The sequence below is a fragment of the Babesia bovis genome, chromosome 3 (genome assembly GCF_000165395.2).
Source record: "Babesia bovis T2Bo chromosome 3, whole genome shotgun sequence".
Taxonomy (NCBI): Eukaryota; Apicomplexa; class Aconoidasida; order Piroplasmida; family Babesiidae; genus Babesia; species Babesia bovis.
Window position 1 is genome coordinate 332140 of NC_010575.1, and position 19922 is coordinate 352061.

At 42.5% G+C, this 19922-nt stretch overlaps 10 protein-coding genes across 10 annotated transcripts; 3 read left to right on the top strand and 7 right to left on the bottom strand.

The window, feature by feature from the left end:
* Nucleotides 1-16: 16 nt before the first annotated feature.
* On the top strand, nt 17-2071 carry BBOV_III001400 (protein kinase domain containing protein). Its single transcript, XM_051767653.1, has 2 exons — nt 17-250; nt 309-2071. Exons 1-2 carry the CDS (start codon nt 220-222, stop codon nt 2009-2011), a joined length of 1734 nt encoding a protein of 577 aa, XP_051623397.1. The 5' UTR covers nt 17-219; the 3' UTR covers nt 2012-2071.
* BBOV_III001405 (uncharacterized protein) lies at nt 1657-2937 on the bottom strand. The gene is made up of 5 exons (XM_051767715.1): nt 2793-2937; nt 2434-2471; nt 2285-2398; nt 2165-2250; nt 1657-2129 (listed from the first exon to the last, which is right to left on the bottom strand). Exons 1-5 carry the CDS (start codon nt 2915-2917, stop codon nt 2001-2003), a joined length of 492 nt encoding a protein of 163 aa, XP_051623758.1. The 5' UTR covers nt 2918-2937; the 3' UTR covers nt 1657-2000.
* Nucleotides 2938-3025: 88 nt separating this feature from the next.
* Nucleotides 3026-3975, top strand: BBOV_III001410 (SRP40 C-terminal domain family protein). The gene is made up of 5 exons (XM_001611226.2): nt 3026-3280; nt 3340-3577; nt 3613-3737; nt 3781-3844; nt 3880-3975. Exons 1-5 carry the CDS (start codon nt 3176-3178, stop codon nt 3933-3935), a joined length of 588 nt encoding a protein of 195 aa, XP_001611276.1. The 5' UTR covers nt 3026-3175; the 3' UTR covers nt 3936-3975.
* Nucleotides 3976-4017: 42 nt separating this feature from the next.
* Nucleotides 4018-5979, bottom strand: BBOV_III001420 (TATA box binding protein associated factor (TAF) family protein; the record flags this gene model as incomplete). Its single annotated transcript, XM_001611227.2, has 1 exon — nt 4018-5979. The coding sequence occupies one exon, from the start codon at nt 5977-5979 to the stop codon at nt 4078-4080; it is 1902 nt and encodes a 633-aa protein (XP_001611277.1). The 3' UTR covers nt 4018-4077.
* Nucleotides 5953-7093, bottom strand: BBOV_III001430 (uncharacterized protein). Its single transcript, XM_001611228.2, has 4 exons — nt 6422-7093; nt 6122-6314; nt 6028-6086; nt 5953-5992 (listed from the first exon to the last, which is right to left on the bottom strand). The coding sequence occupies exons 1-4, from the start codon at nt 7068-7070 to the stop codon at nt 5955-5957; spliced, it is 939 nt and encodes a 312-aa protein (XP_001611278.2). The 5' UTR covers nt 7071-7093; the 3' UTR covers nt 5953-5954.
* A 176-nt stretch (nt 7094-7269) lies between these two features.
* BBOV_III001440 (uncharacterized protein) lies at nt 7270-8157 on the bottom strand. Its single transcript, XM_001611229.2, has 4 exons — nt 8096-8157; nt 7850-8058; nt 7622-7788; nt 7270-7584 (listed from the first exon to the last, which is right to left on the bottom strand). The coding sequence occupies exons 1-4, from the start codon at nt 8135-8137 to the stop codon at nt 7310-7312; spliced, it is 693 nt and encodes a 230-aa protein (XP_001611279.1). The 5' UTR covers nt 8138-8157; the 3' UTR covers nt 7270-7309.
* Nucleotides 8158-8191: 34 nt separating this feature from the next.
* BBOV_III001450 (inosine triphosphate pyrophosphatase (HAM1) family protein) lies at nt 8192-9262 on the bottom strand. Its single transcript, XM_051767508.1, has 7 exons — nt 8927-9262; nt 8753-8891; nt 8655-8715; nt 8544-8621; nt 8469-8509; nt 8327-8432; nt 8192-8290 (listed from the first exon to the last, which is right to left on the bottom strand). The coding sequence occupies exons 1-7, from the start codon at nt 9030-9032 to the stop codon at nt 8261-8263; spliced, it is 561 nt and encodes a 186-aa protein (XP_051623398.1). The 5' UTR covers nt 9033-9262; the 3' UTR covers nt 8192-8260.
* Nucleotides 9263-9671: 409 nt separating this feature from the next.
* On the top strand, nt 9672-13659 carry BBOV_III001460 (uncharacterized protein). Its single transcript, XM_001611231.2, has one exon. The coding sequence runs from the start codon at nt 9692-9694 to the stop codon at nt 13637-13639; it is 3948 nt and encodes a 1315-aa protein (XP_001611281.1). The 5' UTR covers nt 9672-9691; the 3' UTR covers nt 13640-13659.
* On the bottom strand, nt 13634-18587 carry BBOV_III001470 (putative integral membrane protein). The gene has a single exon (XM_001611232.2). It carries the CDS (start codon nt 18555-18557, stop codon nt 13674-13676), a length of 4884 nt encoding a protein of 1627 aa, XP_001611282.1. The 5' UTR covers nt 18558-18587; the 3' UTR covers nt 13634-13673.
* A 174-nt stretch (nt 18588-18761) lies between these two features.
* On the bottom strand, nt 18762-19832 carry BBOV_III001480 (putative 40S ribosomal protein S3Ae). The gene is made up of 3 exons (XM_001611233.1): nt 19761-19832; nt 19546-19722; nt 18762-19482 (listed from the first exon to the last, which is right to left on the bottom strand). The coding sequence occupies exons 2-3, from the start codon at nt 19706-19708 to the stop codon at nt 18851-18853; spliced, it is 795 nt and encodes a 264-aa protein (XP_001611283.1). The 5' UTR covers nt 19709-19722; nt 19761-19832; the 3' UTR covers nt 18762-18850.
* Nucleotides 19833-19922: the final 90 nt, after the last annotated feature.

Consider the following 19922-nt stretch of genomic DNA (forward strand, 5'->3'; position numbering starts at 1 on the left):
TACACCTAACTACACATTGGTAAGTATTAGTGTGCATTGTAACAATCAATCGTAATTCAAATCATTAGATGATCAAATTGATGACGCTGTTTGTTGCTTATCACCCCTTGTTATACATAGACATAGTTTTATGGAATCCCACAAATCTCTCTTGAGTGTAGTTTCCAACGGCTTATTTTCATTGTCATGTTGGTTATCTAGGTCGAAAAGGGTGGTTGCATGAAGCACCAGAGAAAATTCTCGGTGGAAGGTAGGTTGTGTAACCTTTGTTTGCAGCGAAGTTTCAATATATTTCATGTTTATAATAGGTATGATGGGCAGCATTTATCCGAGCACAGAAATACCACCAACTCAGGGCACAGGGGTGAATTTACCCATGGTAGGGTGTCGCTGGCCGGGGGATGGTCAATCTCCTATCCGTTATGGACCTAACAAATGTGTTGGTGTTCCGTGCGATTCATCATGTGTACGCGTCCAGCAAGATTCTAGTATATCTTTAGGTCCGCCATATTTACAGTTTGATGACACTGGCGTGGCATACCCTGAAAATGCGTGTATTACCTATTCCAAGGTTGGTCCTTACAAGCGCCGTTCTAATGGTGTTTACGTTAGTACTCAGCCTGGTAAGCGTGTTTGTGTCATGTCCAATGGCAATTTATCGGTATCTGACGTTGCACTGCGTCGTGTTCTTCATTCACAAAACAAGACTGTTATGCCTGGTGTTAGTTGTTCTTGCTGTATGGTAAATAGTTACCCCAACGCGCCCATGTATTCTGATTTGGGTTACCGTGGTATGATGTGCAATTCGTATAGCACTATGTTTGGTTATCCTCAGGTTATGGGTTTGAATACATGTCGAGTTCCTACAACTTATTGCGGCACAACCTCTGATTCTCGTTTTCCCAATGGATGTGTTCCGCAAGATAGCAACGTGTTGGTTTACCTCAATAGTGACCAAGATATTGTGGACATTTATGGTTGGCGTTACGTTGACACTTTGGGCGAGGGATCCTACGGTAAGGTGTATTTCGTTCGTAACGAGTTCACCAGTGAAGAATCTGCGTTTAAGCGTATGCTTTTGCACAAGAGTGGTGCTATGCCGCCTGCTATATTGCGTGAGATTCATTCTCTCAGGTCCTGCAATCACGAGAATGTCATTAAGCTGAACAAGGTATACGTTGGTGACTGTCGAGTATACCTTAGTTTCCCTCGTATTGTTGGTGGTAACTTACGTCAGCTATTAGAGAAGCACTATCCAACAGGAGTCCCTTTGGATAATGTGCGATCTATAGCGAAGCAGTTGATAAGTGGCATTGCTCATATTCACTCTCGCCGTATAATTCATCGTGACATAAAGCCGGAGAACATCTTGGTAGAGACTGAGTTTCAAGACGACCTTCAAGTTCCCAGGGTTGCGTCTGACGACGAGAGTTCTTGCAGTGACGCTCCTGGCAGTCTTTGCGGCGACATCGGTATAGGTCAATTCATTGAGCCCACTGTTAGGCCACGTATAAAACGTGTTGTGATAAGTGATTTTGGCTTATCTCGTGTTCACAAATCTGTTGATCATCCCTTATTTGAGAACGATGAGTCTAAGTTGATGAACAGTCCCATGTCTCCTGAGGTAGTGACTTTATGTTATCGTCCTCCTGAGCTTTTGCTTGGTGACTTCCACTATTCATTTTCGGTTGATATATGGTCACTGGGCTGTGTTCTATTTGAGTTGATAACAGGCAAGCCAATATTTGAGGAGCGCACTGAGTTTGCTTTGTTGATAGCGATGTTCCGAAGGTTCGGTACTCCAAAGGAAGAGGACTGGCCTGACTTGACATCTTTGCCTTTTATGAATCCATCATTACCTAACATTCGCACTTCTTCTTGCCTTGTTGAGTGTTTGAACAAGGTCGACCGTGATTGTATGGATTTGCTGGAGCGTATGCTTGCATTGAATCCTCAGAAGCGTATTTCTGCTAGGGAGGCTATTGTCCATCCGTGGATTGTCAAAGCTTGATTTTTCTTTTAGGACACATTTCTTTAATGTTATTTTCTGTCCTATTTTTCTTTGCTGGTATTGTGTGTTGTACTCCTGGTATCATTGCTTTGTTTTTGCACAAATTGCAATGATACATCTGTTATATCTATAATTCTGAGTTAGTTTACTTACCACTACTGTTTTATGCGATTGTACTGGAGCATTGATTGCTACTAAAGCTCTACTTTTATTTTTTTGTTTACTACATTTCTTTCGGCCTGGGTTATATGAGAATTCATGTTCAATACATACACTTTCTACGTTGCTGAAGATTGGATCTTTGGCATTTGACGGTTGTATTGATTCCGAATGTTCTCACAGCTCCGCAATTTGGGCACAGGAGGAACTTTTGTTCACTGTTTATTTCTGTCTTGTTTGTTATGATCAATCATAGTACTCACCTCCATCAATATCATTTATATGACACAATGCTTGTCGCCTGAATGATTATATGGGTTGGTTCATGCAATTCGATTTGAGCCACACGCAACATTCTTAGACTATCACATGAATCTATATGATTTCACGCATTACTGAGATTTCACATGTGGAAAGACCTAACCATAACATTCATTTAGTTATATCCACTATTCATACCATAGATTGCATGAATTTATCCATTGAATATGGTTATAATATTAGAGGAAAGGATATGACTTTCACTCTACGAGACAATATAGCTATGATGCAACGTTTACATATCATATAGAGACACATAGGACATTGTCCGATGTAAGTTATTTAATTCAATGCAACTTACATCAATGCATGGGATACTGAAGGTATTTTATTGGCCAATTGTACTGCTGCTTCTGCTACATGCTGTATTCTTCTCTCTAGCAATTCTCTATCTTCCTGACTCTTTTTTTGACTATAAAGTTTCATTTGTTTTTAGAATTTGCATTAATTGCTTCCATTTGTTTATTATGATTTTTTAAAAATGTGTATGTAGTGCTCGGGGTGGTTAGGTATTCTAGCTATGTACGTTTAAGATTTCAGTGACTACCTTCTATGATATATATTTATTTTAGTTATATTTATATACTGTTTTGAGTGCTAATTGCGTTTTGCTCAGTATGTATTTTGTTTAATTGACAACATTATCCTTCTCTTTTACTTGTGGTTTCATATATATCAATCGCAATGGCATCTGGAAAGGATGTTCTTCATATTGCCGTAAAGATTCTTGCGGATAATGGCTACTACAAGACATTGAAGCGTTTACGTAAGGAGTCTGGTGACGAATTGGTATGTTTTTATTGGATGATGTGTATGCCAGTTTGACTTTTATATTAATAATATTACAGTTACGCCCGGAGAACGTGCCATTAGGTGTTCAGCAATTTAATTTGAATGCGTTATGTGCTGGTTTGATCACACCCATTGAATTGGCCCCTTCTAAACAGCCTATTGTCGATGTTGTTTCTGATGTAGAGGACAGTTCAGTCGTTGATAAACCTTCTTTGCCACCATCTAGTGCAAAAGACAAGAGGTTGTGCAAAGCATCAGATGATTCCAATACTGACTTGGACGCTCCTTCTACAGGTACATTATTGTTTTATTGTGCTTATGGGTTTTAGGTCGTTTTAAGCGTATTCAGGATGACGTGTGGTTAAATCGCATAGAGAAGGAGGAGTTAAAGCAGAATTCGTACACTATGAAGAATGACGAGTTTTCGTTGAAGGCTGCTCAGGACCTTATTCAGGTAACAATTAGCTTTCATTATGAATCAATCTAACCTTTTATAGGTGAAGGGTAAAAACTTCCGTACCGAGAAGATGAAGAAGAAGCGTGCTTCTTGGAAGGGTTCAGGTATACAATGTGATATGTTATTCAATCGGTTTCAGGTGAAATCACATCTCAAGTGAATTCAATAAAGTTTGACGACTCTGACAGTGACTAGTTTTAACTGTTACTTTATGTGCCATGTTTTGTGGCGTTTCAGTGCATCACTACTATGTCAATCGTTAAAAATTATTCCTGGTGCCTACATTATATATTTTGTTATTCTATTGTTGGTATCCGTGATACATCACGCGCTTGATCTATATTGTGAGTGTCAGTGCGTGTGTTGCCTGTCCAATGTACCACGCTGTAGTCATTTGTTCCAATGGGCTGCGATAGTCTGTTTCGGTCGTTTGTGGTATTTCTTCAACCCGTTGTCTTTTTTTCGTTCGTTCCGATTTATAAAACTGGTAGTATTGCAGTGCATGTTCGATTTCTGGTAGCGTTTTATATTCCTTTTTCTTGTGTTCCACTATTTCTTGAGGCTTTAGTGTTTCGAAGCATCGTGCTATTATTGCGTTATAAATCGGTATAAAGTTTTCTGGGTTTACTGCTTTACATGCATATCCGTCTAGCGTTTCCTTGATCATGAGTTGTGCTTCGCATGACATGTTGAAGTTTGCTGTTTCATGTATGCACTGTACGATATCTTCGTAGCATGCTTCGTATAGGATTACAAGTGCCATATGCACAATTTCTTGGCATGTGAATGATTTGAATTCTTCCAATTTTAAGCCTGTTTTTGCATATTGCCTGTGTGCTTGTCTATGTTTCTTGAAGAGTATGTTCAGCAGCAGTGGTACCATTGGGAAGTACAGAATGCGTTTTGCTGTGAGCGGCAATTGTTCAATACCGCACATGGCTCCGTATAACATTGTGATTGAGCATTTTGGGTCAAGTATAGTTTTTTTATACAACTTCATGAGGTATTGGTCAATGCCTTCCAAGCCCGTATTGGATTCTCTCAGTGCCCTTGCTAGGTTTCCTACTGTCTTTGCTGCCAGTTTCCTGAAAGACAGATTACGGTTGATCGCTTGTATATCTTCTTTATCATCTTGTTTTAGCATGAGTTTAAGCAGTGGCGCCACTAGTTGGTGGATGTGGTAATGTATTTGTATTTTAGTGTTTGACGTGATAGCTTCTGCGAACTTGAGTATAGCTTCAACATCTCCTGTTGGTTGTTCCAACTCCGCAACAAAGAATGCTGCAAGTTCTGGAAGCAGCTGATCCAGTGCTGGTGACTTTCTGAGTATTGAGAGCACCTTTCCCAATTGTACATGCACTTGATGATCCATTGTTGTTGACGCTTTTTTTACTGTATTCTTTATTTCCTTTAGGAAGAACCTCTGTTCCTTGGTGAGTATATGCTCCACTTTCGGTATTGTTATTGCTGTCTGTTTTCCATTTTTGTCATCTGTATTTCTTTCAGTTACGTTTGTTATATGTTTTTGCAGTGCGTCTAGTATAGCTCTTTCTATATTGTTTTCGTATGACAGCGTATCTATTGTCATTGGCAGTTTGATATTTGTTAATAGTTTGCCCACGCTTGCCAATTGTCTTGCTGTATCTTGTGCATTTAGAACGTTGATATCTTCGACAGCCATTTGTATGATTTGTTTTTTCGCTACTTGTTTGAATCTTTCAGTGATGCACTGTGCCATATTTGATGCCAGTGCTGGCACTTCTTCGTTGATTAGTGTCCAGTGCACTGTCAACGCTGGTTGTGCTGGTATAGCCTTTTGCATATCTTTGGTTACTACGTCTGTAAGTTTTTGTCTTCCCCAGCACCTTTCATCCATTCCACTTTTCAGTGCCGACTCTCTTTTGACTACTCTATTTCCTTTGTATAGTTTGGATGATATAACATATCTATAATCGTAGCAGTTGTTATATCCATCAATGTTGTCCATTTTCAATGTTCTGAGTGCATCTCTTACATCGTTTGGCAGCAGTGTTGGTCCATTTTCCACGTATCTACAGCTTTTGATCATGAATCTCTGTGCCGTTTGTATGATTTGTTTCATTTTGAATTCTACGGTGTTTGCGATGAGTGCTGCGGCTTCTTCTCCAAGTGTTATATTCCCGCTTTGGAATAGCGGGTGTGTTCTGGATAGTGCCAGTATGGCTTCCGTGGGTATTATCGTCGTACTTGTGTCCTCCATTTTAACCCACTAGCTTCAATCGATTATATTATGTTACTTATATCCTACCTTTCATCCGTTTGCTGATATCCAATTTGTCCTTTAGTGATATGTATAGATCACTGTCTCTGCTTTAGATGTTAATTATTCTATTTTGACATACTGTAAATGGTACTTTTCCAGTATCTGTATTATATCTTGTATTTCTATATCGTTGAGACTATCTTGTTTGAGCTCGAGAGCGCTTATGAATATCCTTAGCGTCTCATCATCAACAGCTTCTAATACTTCCAGCGCGTTGATTACTTTTTTCAATTGCATATGATCCCATTTACCTTTGGCAATTGCTGGTTTCACTGCGAGCTCATGACGATAGTGTATATGCTTTTTAAGGCACATGTAAAAGATATACACTTGCTTATTTAAGATGGAGTCCACATACACTTGAATAACACACACTCACCTTTCTCTGCTATTACTCTACTCAGAACATCTGTATACTGTGTTTTCGGGAGCTTTGGCAATGCTATGACCACTTTGTATATTAGGTTATAATCTTTGAGTTCTACAGCCTTTGCAACTAATTCTCCCTGGAGCTGTTTTATATATTTGTGATACACGGCTAACTCTTCTTTTGGTATATCAGCGTATTCTACTTCTTGCTTTACTTCCTTTGGTATATGATGTGCTGCATAATAGGTTAACTCCACCAGTTGGTTTGGATTCAACAACGAGACTGCTTGTGACTCTACGAATACCTGTGTCAAGTGTTTGATAGCCTGTGTATCATGTAGTTGATAGAATTTGTTAAGGAAGTAGAATAGTAGTTCCTTTCTATATAGTTCCACACTGTTTAAAATTCTTGTCACCACTGGTTTATAATACGGATTCCTTCTTATTTCTATTACACCTTTACTATCTACGTTTTCCAGTAGTCTTTTGAGTACTGCTGCAGCGTCGAATGGTGATATTTGTTGTATTTGTGATTCCGCTATTTGTTTGAGGAAATTATTCGCGGTATCCTTCAGCAATGTTTTATATATTGACTTCTCTGTACACTTGGGTGTTATTCTATATACATTTGGGTATATAAGTTGTCCATTATATTTCATGTCCTCTTTCCATTGAAGTCCGCCTATAGGATTATAGTTTGGGAAGATATGTTTTTTCCTCTAGTCTATATTTCCGTTTATATCCTTCGGTATGTGTTATTCGTCATTGGTGTTTATATGTTATTGTCGTTTTAGTAGGCCCCGACATGGCCTCGGGGATGTGTAAGCTGAGTAGTTTGTATAATTAGGAGGCTAGTAAGTTGACTTATATTATTATTTTGCGATATGTTTTTTAATAATTATGCTACTTTGGCAATTTTTCTTTGTCTAATGTATTTAGATGCTAGTTCTTCTCCTGCCATTGCTGCTACAGCCTTTTCGAAGTATGCATATCTTTTTTTGAGTCTATTTTGTTCTCTGTATTCTTCTATGTGTTTGTCCAGTCTTTTAAGTTCCATTTCCATTCTATGTTTTCTGAATGCGTGTCTATACCAGACCTTTGGGTGTAGTACATCTCTGTCGTGGTAGTGTACCTTTCCAAGGTAATAATCTGGATTCCACACCCATGGCAATCCTAATGACGGTTGTTGTGAACGATATTGTTATCTTACCATTCATGTAGTACTGTTTTTCTATATCTGCTTTGTATCTTGCTGATATTTTTGGTGGATGTGCTTCTCCCAGTTCATCCTTGGTTGGTAGGAATGCCTTTGGTATGGCATGCCTTCGTCTTCCACCTCTTGTATAGCATTCCGTTGGGTTCCAATCATCCCAATTTCTGTAGCATTGTCATTTTATCATTGTGACTCGGTACATCATGTGACCAAATATGTTCTTACCTTGATGGCCAGTTATCGAGTCTGTATCTTTTTTCTTTATTTAATTTTACGTATGGATTGAATGTTGGCATGATTCTGATTCCATTGATCATATTTGTCTGGTATTCTCTTCTGGGTGTGCCTATACATTCTGCCATATAGGTTGGTTTTACACGTTCTTTTAATATATCGAATCTCGATCTCCAAGGTACTTCTCTTACCACTCTATCCTATGGCTTCGTTATATCTATATACGTTCTTTCTTACCACGATGGCTGTCGCGGCAGTTTTCATTGCTCTTTCAGTCATTCTCTATATCTATCAAATTCGCCCTTCATGTTATATACATTTTATATATTTAAATATACGTACTACGTATTAATGTGTCATTAGTTATAATGCCACACATTGGCAAAAATGTGTTGGTCCATATCACTTTTTGTGTAGTTCCATGATGTAGTTCTGTATGGGATGCGCTTTATATAGTTGACAACATACTTTAAGTTTATTTACGGCATGGAACCTGTGTGATATTTTGTTTTTTTCTTCTTCTCCCATTTCATTATATGTTTTCCCTGTTCCGTCTACTTCAAATATTCCATCCCTGTCTGGTTGTGTTATTGTTTGGGTTGTACCTAACCACCCGAAAGCTTCCTTTTCTCTTGGTTCCACTATTTTCCCCTGTATCTAATTATACTTGTACGTGTATCATTACCTTGACAATTCCTTGGAATATTTCAATTACATTTTCATCCGCATATCCTATTGTACAAATTGCGCTTGCCGTTTTATCCTGTTATTAATATTATAATAGTTTGATACGTACTTCGAAGTTTTCCAGTGCTTTATATAGTGCATTGGATCCCATTTTTGTAAGGAAGTCCTTTCTGCGATTTGTTTATTTTCTATGGTTTATATCCTTACATGTACGGTCCTGGTAACCCGTTGAATGCATTGAAGCAGAGCGATACATCTTCTACTATGCATGGTTCCTTGACCACTGCGTATGCATCTGCTAGTTTCCTCATCAGTATATCTCGTGCTTCTCCTTGTATTTCGGGCACTTCAAGTCCTAATGGTTGATAGAATATGGCTTACCTTCTACGGGTCTATGTATGAGATCAAACTGATCTCCCAGTATTGCTGCCACTTCTCTGTATTTATGTTTATTACTTGAGCAGAAGTTGATTCTTATCTTTTCCATATTTGTTTATTTTGGATATATAATATTATTCTGGGAAGTTAGTTACACGTTTATCAATGTGCTTATGTTATTCTCTTTTGTGTGTATATACTTGAATAGCTGTTATATCTCCAGTTATTTCCTTTATCACTATTAGAAAGCGTCTGTATATATTACAGATCGTGTTTCCAGCGTACATGTGTATAGTTTCCACCTTTTTGGTCTATTCCTGTTAGTTTGTCTTTTAAACTGCCTCTTGAGTACGCTGTCTGTCCCACCAAAGGGCCACCCTCTGTATGTGAGCGGATATAGCGCGTCATCTATCATTATACGTTACATTTAATCATTAAATTTGTTTTTTACTTGGATGTGTATTGGTATACTGTGTTGATTTGTTGGTGTACATTGTTTTAACTTGCTTCGGATTACTTTATCACGCTTGTGTTATCAATCTCTGGGATTGCTTTTATTATACACTTTTTAATACGTTTGCTTACTTTGGCACATCATTGGTGCAGATATCGTAACATCTTTGGTATTACCTCATCTGTGCATTTACTAGGTAATCTTCTATTTGTGTTACTGAAGTTTGTTGATTAATTTGTCAATTATATGAATTTCCAGATGCCTTTTGGTGTGTGTATGTATGTCTAAGGCGATGTTTGTTATTCTAGATTGACATGGTGGATGATTATTTGGACAAGGGTTTTGGTTCATCATCAGGACCTCTTAAGGATGTGGAATCCGGTTCTATTTCTGGGCGTGGCACATCTAGTACCCGTCGTTCTAACGTTCTAGGCTATCGTGGCGTAGCCTCTATATCGATGTCACCTGGTCCCATGGGACTTTATACATCGTTTTCTCGTTCTGGATCTCCGTTACAATCGCAGGATGTAACTCCATGTTCAGGATTGACTTTTGGTAACGTTTCGGGTACTGTTGGTCATCCTGTATTTAACGTTGCTTCATCATCATTGGATGCTGTGACTTCAGTTTCTGCTGAATTTTTGCACGGTTACGGTTCTACTGAGGGTCACGTGTCATCAAGTGACACCTTTGGTTTAAAGGGTATAAGCTCTACTAAATTTAATCCACCAGGATCGGGTACCACTAGGCCCAATTTGGGTATATTGGACTCTTTTTCTGGCGACGATGTTTGTATGTCTGGTGCTCAGAGTGCCTACGTTGACTTATTGGATTTCCGCATAACGGACTACTTTACCAATACTCGTTGTTTTTGTAGTTTTATATCATATTCAGTTCATTTTACTGACTTCGGCATTCGACGTGTATCTAATCGTCGTTTTTCTGACTTTTGTCGTTATGACACTTTACTTCGTGAGTTTGGTTATATTCCTCCTATATCGCTCCCTGAGAAGCGTTATTGGGACAAGTCGCCTTCATTTTTATCGCAACGTTTTCAGGGTTTATGTGCTTACTTTCGTCAGCAACTAACTCGCGGCAGTCGATTTCAGCTGTATATGTTGCAGTTATTTTTGGGTTGTGGCTCTGAGAGTGTTTTGTACATCCACTTGGTAACTTGTGGCAACCCTACTGAGCGTATGAACGCTTTGAGTTTATTATTTCGTTATTTGATGCGTTCTTCCAGTGGTCGTGCTAAATTTTTATCGAGTATTATGAAATACCCTTTGGACAGTTTCATTGATTTATCAGTTTCAGTTCGCCTTGATGGCGATGCTGATGAATGTTCATTGGATTATCGTTTGTACCATCCTCTGGTTGTGGATTCTATGTTGGATTGTTTGGTATCTGGTGACGGTCGTACTGTTTACGAGGTATGTGGTATTTTCCTACGTATGCTACACATTGAGGATTGCACTTGTCCTTCAGTATATAGTTTGAAGGCTATTAGTTACGTGACTAAGGCGGTATCTCGTTTGATTGGCAACACTGGTCTCGGTGCCATATCGGTATCAGTTACTTCACTGGATGACCCTATATTCCTGGGTATATTGGATGGCATATCCAGTAGTACTGATCTTGGTTGGCATGTAGTTTCCTACTATTTGATAATGTCGGTTAACTTGGACACTAGTTGCGTGGTTTCATTTTTGGAGGACGACTCTTTGAATCGTTTTATTCGTTTACTGGGTTACAATGACCGTTATGTGATTCGTCGGTTTTCACTTTGGGTATTATGGTTGGGTTTATTTGATGACAAGATTCGTTCTGTTGTTAGTCACGATACCCTTGACCGTCTTTTACGTGCGTTATATGGTTCTACTGATAAGACTTGCAAGTTGCTTTGCGGGTTAGTTTTGAGTGTTTTGATTTCTCGTGGTTGGTATGAGGGTTCGGAGTTACCTCGTGCTGCTATTTCTGTATCCAACTTAATTCCTCATTTACATGGCATTGATCAATTCATTGAGCGTCAGATATTTTCTCACGCATCCCTTAAGTCATTGTGTACATTGTTTTCTGATAGCTCTTTACCAGGTTGCGTGCGTGTATTTTTGGCATCTCTTTTGGAATATCACGTTATAGTGGGTCGCGAGAGTGTTCCTGAATCTATATCTACATCCCATTTGTGTGACACTGACTTTCACGGCAACACTGCTGAGCTTTCTCATGCGATATTGGGTCCCATTGACCCTGATTGTCGTTTGGATATAACTGTTGATGATTCGTCTTTAATGACCAAATTCGGTTTACTTTACTTACGGCAGCTGGGTGACATTAGTACCTTATTTTCCGAGTGTCTGTACGGTATATTGGAGTGCTACAGTTCGGATGACTCTTGTGAGTGGTCTTGGTCGTTATACCATTCATCTGCTGTTTGTTTATTGTTTTTACCTTATTCGGTATCTACTGTGGTCTCTAGTGACTACTTTAATGTTGACTTTGACCCCTGGAGCATGGCTTTTCATTATCGCAACACTGTAAGTTTGGGCAACGGTTCGGAGCGTCTTACCTTAGATGGTATAAACCCAATTCATCTTGAGGAGCCTGTTGTTTTACGCTTTGACCGTCAATTTTTCTTGAGGCGTATCTTGGTATTACGTGCTATGGTTAGTTTTATGCAAGCTCAGGTTCGTGAGTTTGAGGAGTTGCATTTATCTCGCAATGAGTTACCTCATGAATGCATGGAGTTATTACGTCAATGTTGGTGTGGTCGTGATTCTGGCACTCCCTTATCTGAGGACGTTCGTGTTGAGAAGGAGATCCACGAGGGCGTCGACCCCTTTAACAACTTTACTTTTGATGGTTTTAACTATTCCATGTTGGACTTACCTGCATTTCACCGTGTGGATGCTTTTGAGCTTCGTGGTTATGCCAATGACCTGATTGCTTACGGTCATGCTCAGCGTGGTCTGGTTAATGTGCTAAAGACATGCATTTTATATCACCAACTATGTTCCGGTCGCATTACCAAGTTCAAGGATATGATTTCATGTTTAGAGTCACGTGTTGAATCTATCCAATTGGGTGATTTAGTGGAGCTTGATGATCTCGAGGAGCGTTATCTTGGTGAGTGCAGTGCCTTGTCCTTGGGGCTACAGGAAGAGAATTCGTTACTGTCCACCCTACAGGAGAAGCACGGCGTAGCATCACGTTTACAATCTATGTTGCGCAGCAGTCGCGTCAAGCTTGATGCGTGTCATCGTGACATAGCTGCTACTCAGCAGCGCCTTGACGAGTTACCTCGTTTGCGTAGTGAGAACCTGGCTACGCAAACCAAATTGAATCTCACTGCTGAGCGTCTTTCCGAGTCCATCAAATCCGCCAATGAGCGTATATTGGAGCTTCAGGATAACGTTGCCCTAGAGGAGCGTGAGAAGCAGGAGTTCAGTTTGTGTATTCAACGTCTCAGTTACCTGTCATCTATTTTAGACGATGGCAAGTATCGCGACGTCACTGATGCTTTGGATTCCATTCCTCTGGCGGACGTCAGTGCTACGTTACACCGTGCTTTTGGCACACTACTTGCGGAATCCACATCGTCTGAGCTTTTGGACTCGGAGACCGTATTACAGATGAAGACCCTTGTTATGCAACAGTTAACATCGGTACAGGAGCGTCTCAATGCTGTGTATAGTCGCGATTCTAACCTTCAGATAGCTGCTCTAAACCGTGAGGTCACTGCCAAAGAGGATGCTTTATACCAGGCACAACTTGATCTTAATACAGCTCGCAAGAACAGTGTCATTGACGGTAGTGTCCTTGAGGACACTCTGGGCACCCAGAAGGTGCTCATGGAGAGTCTTGAGGGCACCATATCCAACTTGATGCGTGAATTACGTCAGGTTAATGCTACCAACAGCGAGTTGGACACTCGTTTGGCCAGTGTTAAGGAGCGCAACAACGCTGCTCGTGCTCGGCTGGAATCGACCAAGGCAGATCTCAAGGAATCGATTACCAATCAGCGTGGTGTGCGTGAGCGCATGTTCCTCCAGGTAATAGCTGCTGAATTCCTGTGCAAGAAAGTTTGGCAGGAGCACCGCAAAATGTCGCATCTCTTATCTTTCAAGGACGATATCCTTGCGACGCTATCGTCACGTAAGGACGCCGAGTGCCTGGCACGTGATTCCGTGGTTACTATGTTACGTAACGCCGCTGAGCGCATGTCGCAGACAGCTGACTTTTTGGGCAACGCTGCGCGGAACTAGTGTCATCAATTTAATACTACATTATATCCTGTATTCATAGTGAGTCCTTTAGCAGTGCCAGGTGCTCCACGCGCACCTTTACAATTGTACTGTTGAAGGTGAATTGTACTGTGCCAGCATTTGTGTATCGCGATATAAGTTGGTCTATGGCCTTGGGCAGCAGATCAAACCTGTGTTTGAATTGTCCAATTAGGTGTGGAAAACGTGTGAGCCATGATGATATGAGTGCTGCTAGCATATCGCTCATGAAGCGTGCTGCTACGGTATCGTAGCGCTTACGGTTCCACAGTAGCGACGCTGCGTCCACAACGTCGCACAGCGCTGGGACTGTAGGTATTGTGTGTACCAGTATGGGAAATGACGAGAATATTGCTATTTGCATGATACTCAATTCACCTTCACGTACGGCATCCAGGAGTCCCGCGGATATCGTACCTATACGTTCGTTACTAAACAATTCATTTTCAAATGTGTACCCACGCTGATACTTCATGAAGTTATTCCTTAGGCTACTCGTGGACCCTAGGAGGCACCCTGGCACACGCTCTTCAGGTTCTGTGTCCTCCGCCGTGAAGTACCGTACACGCCCTATATTGCGTTGGTTATGACTCTGTTTGGCTACTTGCAGGAACCCTCGATCACGGTTTAATACTTCATTCATACGATCAGTGGCGAAGCACTGCTCGAACATGCGGCATACCAGCTGCCAGCATATGAAGCACTGTCTTTTGCGCAAGGGCCCGCCCATACGGCCGCCCAGTACACTTTGCAGGTACGCACTGGAATCCACGGAGTCCAGCCATCCATTTCGGAATACGTTGAACCCCTTTGGCAGGAGTACTGAGATAGTGGATATCGGTGTTAGCGTCACCATGAGCGTGAACACGGCAGCCAGGCTACCCAAATGCTCGTATGAGTTCTTGAATATTGCCTGCAGAGTGTACCGCAGAGGCACTAAAGCACCCATTACAATGGATATATCTTCACTCGACTGAGATTCCAGCCATTGTACCACATGCCCTATGGCATGTTCGACTACAGCATCACGGTGTGTCCCCTGCACGGAGGCAATGGAGTCCAGTGTGTTTACAACTAGAGTAGTGGCAACTAGCGTTCGTTTACGCAGATTGAATCCCACGTCATCATCGCCATTCCACTGCTCAACTGCGTTGGTCAGGGCGCCCATGTAGTACAGCAACTCCCACAATAATCCGAGTTCACCCGCTAAATAGAGCGATACAAAAAGTCTAATAAAGACATTGAATATGTGGACTACCCACTCCTTGAACAGGATGCTGTCCACACTGGCGCCTTTGTTGACATCATCCTCCAGACACTGCAGTGCGGTTTCCATTAAATAGGACACTATTACATCAATGGCATTGGCCACGTGGTAAGGGAATTCAAGTGCACCCTGGGGATGTACGATTTTAAGGGAGTACAGTGGATCCAGTAGTATACAATAATTCGGCGGCCCCGTGCGTAGACCTTGCTTTAGGTACATATACAGCTTATCACGTGCGTAATCCTTGTTAACATCGTCCATTGAGCTGTGGACGTAGTCTTGCACAATTTGCCTAAGTTCCGAGCTTTGCATACCGGGGTCGAGGTCCACTGCATTTTCACCTACAGGAGCCTGTTTGTTAAAGCCCCAACCGCATGAAGCTAGGTTTTCAATTGCGATTTCACCGATATCTTGTGGACTCATGTCGTCCTCGAAGTCAGTGCTAATATCACTTAACGAGCTGCTGCTAACCATTTCGCTTAGATCGCTACTTTCACCCGATTGCCTGGTAAACTCCTGGATGCTGTCGTACTCAACCTCTGAGTTGAACATGCTGACGTTAGTGTACAGGCGTGGGCACTGCGCAGCTTCAATCTGCTGCATCTCGTAGTTTGCCCGTAGGGTATCTGAAGTCAAGTGGTTACCCTGGTACACGGCAAGTAGGGAATCCCAGTTGATCACATACTCAAGTACCATGGCATAGCACTGTAACAGTATATCTTTGAGCATACTGTCATAACACCCCTGGGTACGCGTTTCGTTAACGGCTGCCACCATAGTGTACGTGTCGTTAAGCGGCTCAAGTTTAGATTTGGGCTGCATCAAGTATACAGTTTCCAGATCCTCCACTTGCGATATGTGCACCTCGGTACCTTCCAAAAAGATATCCAGCGCCGTGCACATACGCCCTAACAACGTGGTACGCAAGGCCCTTTGTAGACTGATGGAAGTATATCCAGTCTTTGGCAAGTCAAGCACCGATACCAAGAATATAGACGACATGACACCGACAGCAACTATTCCAACCTCGGAATGGTAATGCAATATAGCGTTCAACAGATAGTCAATCAGGCGTTTGAAAGTGTCGACTGCAGTGTTACAAGCAAACCCAAGGACGGCACTTGCGCCAAGCAATGTGCCCAGACGCGCGCAGTGCTCGTTGTCTGCAATATCAGACCTAGTCATGGCGTAGATGCATTTGGCAAGCTCCTTCACGAGTAACCTGCGGCATACGTACATGCCGGACAACACAAGTGCAAACTGGGCACCTGCATCGGGGCCGCAGCACAGCCTTATGATGCTAGAGTTATACTGGTAGTTGAAAAACAACCAGTCAACGAACAGCGCCATCTTAACGTTAGCCAGCTCCAGGCACCCGCTGCCAACACTGCAGCCAATGGCTATGCCCAGCATCCAGCAGCAGAAGACACCAACATTGGCACTCGCGTGAGATACGCCACTGCGCTCAATACTGGGATAGACTGTTATAGCAAACCTAATAATAATAGCTATTTTCTCCAGTGCCAGCACGGTTTTCGTAACTTTGCAGTACTTACGCAGGTACCAGTCCATGAGATATGGGATTACATCATGGTCTGCAGCCAGCATCGCAGTTAGGAACTTAGCCTCCTCACTATGCAGGGACGTGTATACGGCGTCATGCTGACCTCCACGAGCTAGCGCCCTCTCGAGGTGTAAAGTACCTCCAGAGTCCGGTGACAGTAAATCTGACCATATATTAAACTTGATTGACTGTACCCCCGATACACAGCCTAGGATGCGCACTGTTTCGTAACCTATATGCTTGAGCATCGCCTCCTTACCACGAGGATTGAGCCAAATCTGTACGGCGAGGTCAGCGGCTGCGCCGCGAACTACTATCCGGGAGTCATCGGCTGATTGGACTACTAGCTGGATACATTTACTGAAGACCGCCATGCAACTATCCTCGCAAAACACAAAGACATTGCACCAGCTCTTTAGCATACGCAGCAGCGTAGCCACACTGCCGGAGCTGCGCGAACCCAGGCGCAGGGTGTCCACTGACTGCATTATCGACTTTATACTGGGTGACCATGCATCTGGATTCGGTATCGCCAAACACATGGGTAAAATGCGCTCTAAATAGCGCTCCATATAAAAACTGCCTATATTATAACGCGATGTATCAAGTACCTGGGCTATTTCACGGTAAAACTCTACCTGCAGAGCTATATCCAGGGTACTGATAACGGAAGTGGCCAGAGTGATGAAGCTGTCATCTTCACAAAACAGGGCATAATAACCCAATGCACGCAATACACGCTGCCTTGAAGTTGAGCCGGATTTGCACATTACATTCACTTCTTTAAGCAGTGATTCGAACACCTTTACACTGATACCGCGTAAAAGGACACAGTGGCTACGGTCAACAGGAGCGTTGCCAAAGCTCCTGACGTAACATGGACTACCATGTGCCGCAACAGGTGATCCGCCACCCTGGATACTCTCATCCCAATTTACAACGAACCAATTAGGATTGTATCGCAGTGGGCGCAAATCCAATGTATTACCGAGGTCACCCACGTTCACTACCGATATGTTGGAACGATCCCCGACGAAACGTATCAAGGGGGTGACCATGGATATCGACCGAACACTTTTCTTTTGCTCTGAAAATATAGGATGCGCATCATGAGCACTGGCAACATGTACAAACAAAAGATAACGAAATACTTCCTCAACAGTCGATATCATAGACTCCTCATCTGGCCGTAGCTTAAATCCGTTACGCACGCGAAATATACTAGGCAACACTAGCTTCACACCCGATAAAGCCTCGCGGATAACTACCAACGCATCATATACGGCACTAGTGTCACTTAAAATCTCAGAATGGTCAATTAAAGACTCAAGACTGGCACTACGGGGACTCTCCTCCGATGGTAGGCTATCTGATGAAACATCAGGTGAACTACCACGATTATAAGATCCTACACGTCTGTTATGAGCGGCGTCTGTACCTGGCCCGCGAGGACTTGAGCGCCTCTTATCGTAGTCACGAATAACACGACGATGTCTAACATCCAAATCCCTCAATGGCCTTATGTTCCTAGTCGTATCAGATACGTGACCAGGTCTAGGTCCACCCCTTTTACTATCAAATTCATGCATAAGATCGATATGTGACTTAACGAAAAGTGGTCTGAAACGATTATTAACTCTAGGTGGTACCACAGCGCGATTGTAGACCTTGCGAGAATCAGGCACACCGGAATTATTTGATATAGCGGTATTACCTTGGGGTGGCTCACAAACCTTTAATGGAGGACCCCTAAATAGCGGAGTGGCACGTTGAGGCATCGGTGGAACCATATTAGGAACGAACCCTGGATGCATAGGCACCGCATTCGGACCAAAAGTGCCAATACCCCTTTGAGGCACTAAACGTGGAGAACCCCTGTACCTAGGAGACTGACGAATTTGAACGGGAGCCTCAGGATACGGCGGACGAGGTCCGCCTGGGAAGGGTAACCCAGCCTTTGGAGCATTGGGGACGAACTGTAACGGAACTCCACGACCAAGGCGTAAGAAAGGCGGTACACCGCGACCACGCGAACTGCCTCGGCCACTAGATTTATCACGGCCGCGCATTATTGCCAAATTGTAATATCCACAGTACAAGACGCGACAGCGGCCATCGACAATCTCAACGCCAACGCGTAATTAAACCTTAGAATCGTACACATCACAACATGAATATATACAACATAGGAATAACAATATAAACAAGTAAATCTCAAATGTGTCATAGGCCAATCCCGGAACACCCCGCATAAAATTATAGAGAACAACACTACACATACTCATTAGAGACATTAAGTCAAAACAGGTCGATTTAATAGACGCCTCATGGCAAAAGCGACTAGAAGAATCACAGGGAACGTCTAAGCTTCCTGAGCGTCCAACTCCTTGGTAAGAAGGTTCGCAGCCTCCTCGGACTCTTCTACCTTAGTGGCATGACCAGTTTCCTCAGAAATGTCAGTGTGGACCTCCATCAACTTGGTCAAGTCGAACTTAGGCTTCTTCAACACCTTAATCTTGCGAATCAAAACGTTCTGAAGAGGGAACACACTCTTGCAAGCCTTCTCAATCTCCTTACCGATCGATTCAGGAATAATCTTCTTCACAACCTCACGCATAGATGTGGTAGATGCCTCGCGCTGCATAACCTCAATCATCTTACGACGCACAACGCGAGTGCGAGATGAACGGATGTAGCAAGTGCTCTTAAGCTGACCAGGACGCCTTTTAGTGTAACCGATGCAAAACATGCGAAGAGTGTAACCGTCAGTGGTCTTCACATCAGTGAAGGCCTCAATCAAAGAGTAGTTCTTGCGAATCAAGGAACACAACTTGTCACGAGTCACACTGGTACCATGGAAGTTAGTCAAACAGTTGCGACCCTGAATGTCCTCACAACATAACTTAATCTTGCGGTACGATTGGTCCTCATCAGCATTCAAATCAGCCAGGGAAACCTCATAGATACGACCACGGAGACCATCAGTAGCAAGCTCTGAAAACACGTTAGGCCACACCATAGTAAAATAATAAATGTATATATAGAACTAATACTTACTGGTACCCTGGGTCTTGGAAACCAACGTCTGCCCAAAGTTACGCACATGGAACATAACAGGAGCCTTCAAAGTGTACCACTCCTTCTTCAAAAAGGGATCAACAATCTTCTTCTTACCACCCTTTTTACCCTTGCTAACACGCTTATTCTTTCCAACCGCCATCTTGTTAAGAAACGCTACGTACAAGTCAACACAATAGCAACACCAAACAAACCCTGCGCTGATAAACTCAATACCGATGCGAGCCGCCGCAAAACAATGACACATACAAAAGTACCAACAAGTAAATTACCAGCGGCAACGATTATATAATAAACCACCGAGAAAAAAGGACGTTAGGGATTCCGGAAGCCACTATCACCCCATCCGGAACTCC

Coding starts and splice junctions, on each gene's coding strand:
- BBOV_III001410 (XM_001611226.2), top strand. CDS start 3,176: ATGGCATCTGGAAAGGATGTTCTTCATATTGCCGTAAAGATTCTTGCG. Junction 3,578..3,612: donor CTTGGACGCTCCTTCTACAG/GTACATTATTGT, acceptor TATGGGTTTTAG/GTCGTTTTAAGCGTATTCAG. Junction 3,845..3,879: donor TGCTTCTTGGAAGGGTTCAG/GTATACAATGTG, acceptor AATCGGTTTCAG/GTGAAATCACATCTCAAGTG.
- BBOV_III001480 (XM_001611233.1), bottom strand. CDS start 19,708: ATGGCGGTTGGAAAGAATAAGCGTGTTAGCAAGGGTAAAAAGGGTGGT. Junction 19,483..19,545: donor TTCCAAGACCCAGGGTACCA/GTAAGTATTAGT, acceptor ACGTGTTTTCAG/AGCTTGCTACTGATGGTCTC.
- BBOV_III001430 (XM_001611228.2), bottom strand. CDS start 7,070: ATGAAATATAATGGACAACTTATATACCCAAATGTATATAGAATAACA. Junction 6,315..6,421: donor TAGAGTAATAGCAGAGAAAG/GTGAGTGTGTGT, acceptor ATGAGCTCGCAG/TGAAACCAGCAATTGCCAAA. Junction 5,993..6,027: donor TATCAGCAAACGGATGAAAG/GTAGGATATAAG, acceptor AATCGATTGAAG/CTAGTGGGTTAAAATGGAGG.
- BBOV_III001400 (XM_051767653.1), top strand. CDS start 220: ATGAAGCACCAGAGAAAATTCTCGGTGGAAG. Junction 251..308: donor GAGAAAATTCTCGGTGGAAG/GTAGGTTGTGTA, acceptor TGTTTATAATAG/GTATGATGGGCAGCATTTAT.
- BBOV_III001470 (XM_001611232.2), bottom strand. CDS start 18,557: ATGCGCGGCCGTGATAAATCTAGTGGCCGAGGCAGTTCGCGTGGTCGC.
- BBOV_III001405 (XM_051767715.1), bottom strand. CDS start 2,917: ATGAAACTTTATAGTCAAAAAAAGAGTCAGGAAGATAGAGAATTGCTA. Junction 2,472..2,792: donor TCAGTATCCCATGCATTGAT/GTAAGTTGCATT, acceptor ATAATCATTCAG/GCGACAAGCATTGTGTCATA. Junction 2,399..2,433: donor TATAAATGATATTGATGGAG/GTGAGTACTATG, acceptor CAAACAAGACAG/AAATAAACAGTGAACAAAAG.
- BBOV_III001450 (XM_051767508.1), bottom strand. CDS start 9,032: ATGGAAAAGATAAGAATCAACTTCTGCTCAAGTAATAAACATAAATAC. Junction 8,622..8,654: donor AAGCACTGGAAAACTTCGAA/GTACGTATCAAA, acceptor TATTAATAACAG/GATAAAACGGCAAGCGCAAT. Junction 8,510..8,543: donor TATTCCAAGGAATTGTCAAG/GTAATGATACAC, acceptor AATTAGATACAG/GGGAAAATAGTGGAACCAAG.
- BBOV_III001460 (XM_001611231.2), top strand. CDS start 9,692: ATGGTGGATGATTATTTGGACAAGGGTTTTGGTTCATCATCAGGACCT.
- BBOV_III001440 (XM_001611229.2), bottom strand. CDS start 8,137: ATGACTGAAAGAGCAATGAAAACTGCCGCGACAGCCATCGTG. Junction 8,059..8,095: donor CTGCCGCGACAGCCATCGTG/GTAAGAAAGAAC, acceptor ACGAAGCCATAG/GATAGAGTGGTAAGAGAAGT. Junction 7,789..7,849: donor CTCGATAACTGGCCATCAAG/GTAAGAACATAT, acceptor ACAATGCTACAG/AAATTGGGATGATTGGAACC.